The 9,858-nt window shown below is 42.4% G+C and overlaps 1 protein-coding gene across 1 annotated transcript in view; it reads left to right on the forward strand.

Moving 5' to 3' along the window:
* usp46 (ubiquitin specific peptidase 46) overlaps positions 1–8,656 on the forward strand; it is a 20,295-nt gene extending 11,639 nt beyond the window's left edge. Inside the window, exons 4-9 of the mRNA XM_037675055.1 lie at positions 5,132–5,370; positions 6,730–6,806; positions 6,895–6,978; positions 7,060–7,257; positions 8,357–8,435; positions 8,519–8,656. Coding sequence (XP_037530983.1) covers positions 5,132–5,370; positions 6,730–6,806; positions 6,895–6,978; positions 7,060–7,257; positions 8,357–8,435; positions 8,519–8,620 — 779 coding nt within the window. The 3' untranslated portion in view covers positions 8,621–8,656. The remainder of the gene's footprint in view (positions 1–5,131; positions 5,371–6,729; positions 6,807–6,894; positions 6,979–7,059; positions 7,258–8,356; positions 8,436–8,518) is intronic.
* Positions 8,657–9,858: the final 1,202 nt, after the last annotated feature.

Consider the following 9,858-nt stretch of genomic DNA (forward strand, 5'->3'; position numbering starts at 1 on the left):
CTTTCGATCCAAAATGACAGAGCTCACATCATCAACTGCATGGCACCGCGCGCGCTGGTCCACACAAGACTTCCAAAATTCCCTTGCCTGTCACACTTCCTTTATACCTTTTCCCTGACCGGATCGCGTGAGAGCATTTGAAAAACAAGTTTGATGGTTGCCAGGAGGACAGATTTAATTAAAATCTGTTTTTCCATCATCAAAGCAGTCTGTGCAACAGAGCGATGGCTTCATAAAAACATGTCCTTCAAAACCTGGGTCACTGTAACCTTAAGATTGGGCCAGATCTTCTGGTTAGAGCATCCCCCAGAGAACTTTAATTACTCCAAAACACATCTGCAGCACAGGCCTGACTTTAAGCAGATAAGCTGCATCAAAAGTGAGTATAAGTATTAATTGACATAAAAGCATCAAAATAATCATTCCTATATCAACTACACAGCAGGGTATTGAGGTAGTGGTGACGCAGAGGGTAGAGAAGATTGGCCTGCGATTGGAAGGTCACCGGTTCCACTCCCCAGACCACCAACATAAAAAAAAATTGTGGGTGGAAAAGGAGAAGCACCCACACCTTCCTCCACCCTCATTTGCCTAATTCTGGGCCCTTGAGCAAGGCCCCTAACCCTCATCATCTGCTCTCCCAGGTGTCTTAAATAGCAGCTCTCTGCTCCAGACAGAGGGCTGTGGTAGCTCGGTGGTCTGTGGTTGTGTCAGGAAGAACATCTGGCATTAAAATATTTGCCAAGTCTTCATGTGAGTTAGTTCACTGTGGCGACCCCTGAAGGAGGAGCAGCCAACGAAAAAAAAAAAGGGACTACTCGGGGTCTTGACAGTGACTTAGTTGGTAGAGCTGCTGCCTCTTAGCAAGAAGGTCACTGGATCAAATCCCGACCGTGGGTCTTTCTGGATAGAGTTTGCATGTTCTCTTTGTGCATGTGTGGGTTTTCTCCGGGCACTCCAGTTTCCTCCCACAGACCAAAATCTTGCATGTTAGTAGGGCTAGGTACCTTTCTAAAAAAAAATCGGTGTCGGTACCTTCACTTTGGTGTCGGTTCCTGGACGGTTCTTTTTTCGGTACCAATTTTGTAATTAATATTAATTCTAACAAGAATAAAATTATGTTACACATTACAGTACAAATTGAGTTTTATTTTTTAATTTAGGTATTTTTCTATTCCGAGCAGTTTTCTTACATAAAAATAAACAAATAATTTCCAGTTCAAAAGACCAATTGCAAACCAGTGACACGTCATTGTCTAATGCTCACTGCTATACACTGAGAACATTTTCACTTAACAGTTTTTCTTCAGAAACATCAACATGTCTGCTTTCTCTGGACACAAACAAGCCCACTCGAGGCTGATGATGTCTCCAGCAGTAGGAAATGTTCACTCTGAGGGTGTGGATGATGCTTGTTGCACACACAGACACCTGGTCGCCAAGTTTGATAGCACTGACATATTGTCCCTCACATTCTACCAGCAGGTCACTGGATTCACTGGGGTTAGGATTGATGCAGCCTTCAATTCAATAAAAAAAAAAAAAACTTTATTAATCCCAGAGGGAAATTATTTTGTTGTTGTAACTCATTGAGATGCCATAGATGCCGATGGCTGTAAACAGGAAGGATCTCTTGTTGTAGAGGTCCATCCCATAGTGGATCCTAAGAAACTGACTGCAGATGCTGTCCAATCCGTCCACCCAGACTCTGCTGACCCCTCGGTTCCCCCGGGTCGTAGTACCGCCCGAATGCCGGGCAGAACTCCTCCCAGAGCGATGGCCACTCCTCCCAGCAGTCCGCCAAGCTCCTCGTCGCTGTGGACAGCCAACCGCAGGTGCCGAGGGATGATCCTGTCCTTCCGCTGTCCTGAGCAGTGTTTCCTGCTGCTAGTTCCAGGATCTCAGTGGTCAGGCACTCGAGCACAGCTGGCAGGTAGATGAGAATGCATCCACAGAACATCCTTTTCAACTCATTTGGGATTTGGAGCTGTAGTTGAGATATTATTTGAGCTTTTGAGATGTTAATTAGCTGCTGTTGGTTGTTGAAAACTGCCTTGTTGCCATGGTTACGCATCATAACAAATGTCCAAAACTGAAAAAGTTTCAGTAAAAATCCTTTGAGCGGCACAGCATCCGATACCAGAGGAAACAATCATCCAAAAATGTGATTTACTTCCAGAAAAAGAGGAATTAAAGTTTCCAAAAGCAAAATCTCGGAATGAAAGTAAGAGAGCTGCTCCAACATGCAGCCACCTTGAGCGGCGCAATTCTATATAGACAATAGACAATTCTTCTGCACCTCTGTGTCTCTTCCTGAATCTTCTCTGTGGTTCTCTGGGGTTTAGGGATCTGATCATCTCCCTAATTGACATGAGAACACAAAACATCAACAATAACATGGTTGTGTTATTATTAGGGCTGGGGCAGATCTGATCCAGTATCTGTATCGGCCTCCGATACCAGCATAATTTACGTATCGGATTTTCCGATCCACCTGCCGATATTTCCGATCCATGATGCATGTTTGCTTCAAACTATGGAATGGATTTCCTGAACGGCGGTGTGTCTCATGGACCCAGAGTAATAAGACCCACCTCACATTCAGGAAATCCAGTTCATAGTTTGCAGCCAGCTACAACGTGAGGACTGAGTTAGCAGCACTGTGGCTAATAGCTAACCAACTTTTCATCTAAACATGTCCGCTGTGTGGAAGTATTTTACACTAAAAACACCACAAAACAAGACGGCATCGTGCAATGTCTGCAGAGCCATAGCGCCACATTAAACCACGTTAAAGTTAGTTTTACGATGGACATTCGAGCTCCGTGGCTTCAGCGGGGCAGTACTCTTTGGTCAAACCGAAAGAGGCGACTCGACACTGGCCAGCCGCGTCCAATCTGCCCCGCTCAGTCTGCCTGTCTCTGAGGAGGGACAGACTGAGCGCGGCTGCCCCAAATCAGGCTGCCTGCTTCGGATTGAACAAGAAGTAGACGTTGCTGAAACCACGGAGCTCTAATGTTTACAGAGAAGTTGCTGAACTTCATCATAATTAATGATCAACCACTATCCGTTGTAGAAAACGAAGGATTTCTCAGCTTGGTACTTGCAGCCAAGTTATAGTTTACCCTCCAGGAGATATTTATCAGTACAACAGTAAACAATCATAAAAAACATGATTTGAAAATTATATATATTAAAAACATAAACAGCTACATTATAAAGCGATGTAAAATACTAAAAACAGGAACATGCCTGTTGGTTTATGCCATGAACTTAGCAGATGTTTGAAGCCATTTAACATATAATTTAATTCATTTATTAATTCATTTAAATGAAACAAATTTTTTTTAAATCATCAAAAAGAAAACATTGAATGAAAAGAGTGCAGAAAGAAGAAAAATTTCTTATATCTGCCCCTTATAAAATATAAAACAACTTTAAACAATCACTTAAATTAATCACTTTAATATCCACTTTAAAACTAGAAATAAAAAGAAACATGTTTTGTGTTAGCAGAATTTAATTCTAACTTTAAAACTTATCCAACATTAAAAAAACTTACCTCAAGTTGCCTTTTTGGACATGCATGCATATATTTGCACAAATTGTACTTGAGAGGAGATTATTACAGCCTCATATAAAATCAATAATGATCATATCGGAACTGGATCGGTATCGGCCGATACGCAGTTCTAGGTGTCGAGATCGGATCGGAATTTTAAAAAGTGGATCGGTGCATCCCTAGTCATTATTGCTCAAAAACATTATCTAGACTGAGAGATAAAGGTTAAACTGTCAACAACATCCTTTAAAGTTTACTTACCTCCACCATGCAGCCTCCACTGTAGTTAAAAGCAGCAAACTTTTAACAATAAAGTTTGTGACTGTCCTGTGGCCCCCATCTCACTTTTCTTTTGTCTGTCGTCCTCACATCAGGGTCAGAACCTCCTGTGAGGAGAACACAAACATTGAGCATGAGGTGAACTGTTTAACCAGCTGATCCGATGGATGAGCACAATTTTAGAAGCTAAGCTTCATCTGTTACTGTCAATCTTTAGTTAGCTTCTGACTTTAGCTAGCTACATAGATAAAATAAATTTACACACTAATATCTTAAAGTTAGTGTTACATGGATCCTAGTTTAACTCTCAGCGATGCACGTGTTAAGCTGCAGTAACGTTAACAAACGTAAACTTACCAGCTGAAACACAGACACAGCTCCGTCCTCAGAGTTCTTTGATGAAGACGAGTCCGGTCATGAAGATAATGAATCAATCCGTTCATGCTCTCTCACACTCACTGGCTGACTTTAATGCTGAGAGGAGGGGAGGCTGCTGTCCTCCTCTTTCCTTGCAGAAAAACATGTAGCAACTTTCTGCTTGTAAGCAGAAGGTTGCGTGTGTTGTGGAAACCGTTCGACAACACACACACACACTGCACACGTGAACTTTGTCTGTGGGCGTAACCAGCACCATAGACGTAGAAGCTGTAGGGCAGCTCTATACAGTTCTGGGTGTAAACACATAGTCTGTTTGTCATATGTCTGGTGTTTTACCTGCCGGCGTGCTGAAACCACATGACACGTTACAGCCAATACCGAAACTTGACACCGAAAAAAGAGTGACGTTTCAATCCATACACTGACTGGTGCAGTTTGGTCGGTGCTATAAAAGAACCTCGATTCGGTATACAGCCCTACATGTTAGACTGATTGGTAACTCTAAATTGTCCCTAGGTGTGAGTGAGAGAGTGAATGATTGTCTCATTTGTCTCTGTGTCCCTGTGATGGACTGGAGACCTGTCCAGGGTGTTCCCCACCTCTTGCACAAGGACTGCTCAATATGGGCACCAGTGACCCCCGTGACCTGAAAAAGAAGAAGCGGATAAAGAGGAAGTATGGACATGTGTTGTGGGCATGTGTGATGGATATATACAATTTTATTCAGTAGTAAAATATTGTGAATTTTATAAATATTGACAAATTTAAAGAAGAATGCAAGTACCAGTGTTTCAGTTCAACTGAGAATTCAATGTTTTGTTAGTGTTTTAATGTCGAGGTTAAATTGAATGTATTCAAACATCCTCTTGAAATGATCTTCTTTTGCTTCATGTCTGTATGTATCCCCTTCAGATCTTTTTGATAACTACATGCAACAGGATGCCCATGAATTTCTCAACTACCTGCTTAACACCGTGGCTGATATCCTGCAAGAGGAGAAGAAGCAGGAAAAGCAGAACGGACGCCTGAAGAACAACGGCACCGCTGTCACCACCGATGCCGAGGTGGAGAACAAGACGGAGCCCACATGGGTTCATGATATCTTTCAAGGCACACTGACCAATGAAACGCGCTGCCTCAACTGTGAAACGGTGTGTGGTGTTAGACAACTTTAGCTTTTTGGTATTATTTGAGCATGTTGTGTGTGTGAATGTTTAGCCAGCGATATTTCCAGCCAGTCATTCTATTTCTTCACCCACTTTTCCTTTACGGGTCACAGGGAGCTGCTGCCCATATCCAGCAGTCACTGTGTGAGAGGTGGGGGACACCCTGGACATGTCTCCAGTCCATCGCAGAGACGCATAGAGACAAACGAGACAAAGCACTCTCTTACCCAAGGACAGTTTAGACTTACCAGTAAACATAAAATGCATGTTTTCTGTCAGTGAGAGGAAATCTGAGCACCCAGAGAAAACCCACACGTGCACAGAGAGAACATGCAAATTCATTCTAAAAACGCCCGTGGCCAAAAGGCAACGGGAGTAACGCCCGATAAGGTGGAGGAACCGGCTTTTTTCTGTGAATTGCCACATTCTGTGGTGGAGGGGTTTGTGTGCCTGAATGATCTTTGGAGCTTTGCTGTCGGGGGCAATTATTTCATTCAACCTTTATTTCTACAGGTTAGTCTCATTGAGTCATGAGCACTCATTTACAAGAGAGACCTGTTTCAAACAAAAAACATGGCTGAGGTACACACAACAGAATAGACAATCAAATAAAAGCATAAAATGAAAAAGTAAATAGAAAAAATTATATAAAAACAAAACGAAAACAACTAAATCATCAAACAATGTAAAATACTAAAAACAGGAACATGCATGTCTGCATAGATTTTTTTGCCATTGGTAGGGTCTCCTAAGTCAGATTGGTCGTAGGTGATGGGCCAGACAGAACAATTCATGATACTTCTATGGCCAGAAAACACCGGGGGCCCACCCTGAAGCCTGGGGGTAGGGCTCATTGACTGCTTGGTGATCTTGGTCAACTGAATTTATTTAAAAATGCAACTCTTTGATCCAAATCCATGGGACCTGGTCTAATTCTGCCCGAATGAGCTGCATGTTTCACCTTCCTGTTGGCCCACCACATGCTGGAGGGGTCATATAGATGATGTACAATGTGCTATGTGTAGCAATCAAAGGTGGGGGCCCCAGTTCTTTGACCTTATCTCACCGAGGCTGGCTCTATAAAGTCTTAGAAAAATGTGGAAGTGGAGCGTGTATTCATCATGGCCACTACAAGCTTTAACTCAGTTCTGAGGGAGGGCAGAGCGATGGGTTGCTCTAAACAACCCCTGCAAGCATCCAGCAAGCTGCTCTGCCAAAACACACAAGGTCCCATGTCAACTCAACATTCGTTGACATGCGTGTGCAGGTGTGGGTGAGTGGTTGTCAGAACAAAAACAGGTGCGCTGACTCAAAGAAAATTTTAAGTTTTTTTGTCCGTTACAGGTAAGCAGCAAAGACGAGGATTTTCTGGATCTTTCTGTAGATGTGGAGCAGAACACATCAATAACACATTGTCTCAGGTAGTTTGCTATACGCTAAGTAACATATTCCCTTTAGTCAGAAGAAAACTGACTAATCAAGCCTGCTGTGGTGTTTGCTCTCCTCCAGGGACTTCAGCAACACAGAGACTTTGTGCAGTGAATACAAATACTACTGTGAAACATGCTGCAGCAAACAAGAAGCACAGAAACGGTCAGTAAACTCAAACTTTTACACCATCCCTGGTGTGGGGTTTTGTACAAAAAACTCTTAAGGATGTGTGTTACTCTGCAGGATGCGTGTGAAGAAGCTTCCCATGATCCTGGCACTACACCTCAAGAGGTTTAAGTACATGGAGCAGCTGCACCGCTACACCAAGCTGTCCTACCGGGTGGTGTTCCCTCTGGAGCTTCGTCTTTTCAATACGTCTGGGGATGCAGTCAATCTGGATCGCATGTACGATCTAGTGGCAGTGGTGGTTCACTGTGGAAGGTACAGTTTGATAACGAACACCCTAAAAAAGGGCAAGAATGTTGTGACTTCTTCTAAACTTTATTTAGCTACATTTATTGAACTGTTTAGCTGAAAGTCAGAATTGGCCTAGAAAAAATATAATTCAATTTCAATTCAGTTCATTTATATAGTGCCAAATTACAAACATTCACATGTATACAAAAGCCACTTGGTAAAGTTCTCTAAGGAAGCAGCAGACTCATTGAATCTTCACTTCATCACAGTCTCCCATCCTGAGCAAGCACAAAGGAGACAGTGGAAAGAAAAAACTAGAAAAAACAAAGTATTTGGACATCCAAATAGTAATCCGTTGCAATAGTCCAGCCTAGTCATGATGAATGCATGAATCAATTTTTCTGCATCATTTTTAGACTAGATGTTTCTGATTTTAGTGATATTACACAGGTGGAGGAAGGAGATTCTGGTAACATTTTTAATGTGGGAGATAAAAGACATGTCCGGATCAAAGATAACACCAAGATTTTTAACATTAGAGCTGGAGGCCAGATTAATGCCATCCAAAGAAAGTGAAAGACTGAAAAATGAATTCCTGAAAGCACTGAATGTTCCCTTCGTGCATGCGCTGTTCGAGTAATCATACCAACGGAGTCACAGGTGTGACACGGATGACCAAACAGAGGCTATATAGCCCGACGTCATCCGCAGCTCTGCTCCTTTTTTCTTCTCGCATGCGGTTCAATTCAGGGCTTCAGCCCTTTGGACCTTTTTTGAGAGCTGCGGATGACGTTGGGCTATATAGCCTCTGATTGGTCATCCTTGTCACACCTGTGACTCCGTTGGTATTATTACTCAAACAGCGCGTGTGCGAAGGGAACATTCAGTGCTTTCAGCACCGCCCTCTGGCGGTCATCCGGGATTCACAGAACTGTAGTTACATATGTAACTTTCGTTTTAGCTCCTGTAACTGATACAGCAGAAATTTAGTTTAACTGTAAGCTAGGTTTGTTTTTCTGTCCAAAGCTACAACAGAAGCTAAACAGTACATTGTTTTTCACAGTGTGAGAGTTTTCAGATGCCATCTTCTGTGCAGTCATTGTTTGTTGTCGTTTTCCCTCAGTGGCCCTAACAGAGGTCATTATATCACCATAGTGAAGAGCCACGGCTTCTGGCTGCTGTTTGATGACGACATTGTGGAGGTGCGTCACGCAGACAGCTGATTGAAATCTTCTCTGCTGTGTTGGTGTATCACTAAATCTTGTCTTTGAATCTCATTGTGCAGAAAATCGATGCCCAGGCCATTGAGGAGTTTTACGGTCTTACCTCAGACATTTCCAAGAACTCTGAGTCGGGATACATTCTGTTCTACCAGTCCAGGGAGTGAGTCCGGTGCTAGATCAGTGACAAAAGAGAATATTTAGAGGGTAAAAAAAAAATTACCCTCATTATAACAGACTTTTTTTCACATCCATATCCCACAAGCTCTCTGATCAACGTGCCAATCCTCCACCTGATCTCATCCTCTGGGTTTTACAATGTTTCCTGTCCCTCTGTGTGAAATGACTCTTCTCTTTTAGTCACCTGCATCTGGACTGCACTTTAAAACAAAAAGCAAAAATCAGCATGACGTAAACAACAAAACAAGGAAGTGACCAAGCTTTGTGCTACTGGAAGACACTAAATGTGATTCTCCACCAGGAACTTTATAATCTGAGGGATGTGTGCATTTCTATGTTTCTAAGGTCTACTTCCCTAATGTGCCACCTTGTCATGATTCTTTCATTAGGGCTATTCCCCCCAGCACTGTCTGCTCCTATGATGCGTTTATGTCCTTAAAGGGTGTGGGAGACATGAAGGAAGGAAGAGACAAACTGTATAAAACACACAGAGACATGTCGGGCATTTCGGAAGGGTTTCAAGCAATATCCAGACATTAATTACTGATTAATGTCCCAACTTAGAGACTACCTAATCTACAAACTTTTAACACTCTCCAGCTGAACACTACGCTCAGATTTTCAGTCAGATTAGTCCATATATTTCTATTTTGATGAAAAAAAAAACTATTTATTGAGCTGAGCTTATTTATTACTGTATTTTTAAAGTAGACTTGATTTAAGAAAAATGAAGGCTTGTGGAATGTATTTAAGCTCTCAGTGACAGAAATGGTACATCAGATAAACTTTAAGGTGCACATGTTGAAGAGAAATAAAAAAAGATTAACATGATGCCCAACACTTTGACTTACTTCTGTGGCATCGAAGATAATCCACAAAACATCAAGATGCATATCTTTTTGCAACTGCACACAACAAACTTCTTCCTCTTGTTTGTTTCCGATGTTCCACACTGGAATCGACCACGAGTTCTCATTAAAACGAGATCGTTTGTACTGTAGAGTTCCCCCACCGGGAGGGTTTTGTTGTCTTTTACAATAGTGAAGTAATGATTTTATGTGAGTGACATTCCTGTATGAAGTAAACATTTCATCCTGAATAACAGGTGTGCGTGCGTGCGTGCGTGCGTGCATGCGTGCGTGCGTGTGAGTACAGGAGAGGCAGAACTTAAAATGAACAGCTAAACTTTTGTTTCCGTTTGATGAAAAGGGGCAGAGCTTGTGCC

This window comes from Nematolebias whitei, chromosome 3, assembly GCF_014905685.2.
Source record: "Nematolebias whitei isolate Nwh7 chromosome 3, NemWhi1, whole genome shotgun sequence".
Classification (NCBI taxonomy): Eukaryota; Metazoa; Chordata; class Actinopteri; order Cyprinodontiformes; family Rivulidae; genus Nematolebias; species Nematolebias whitei.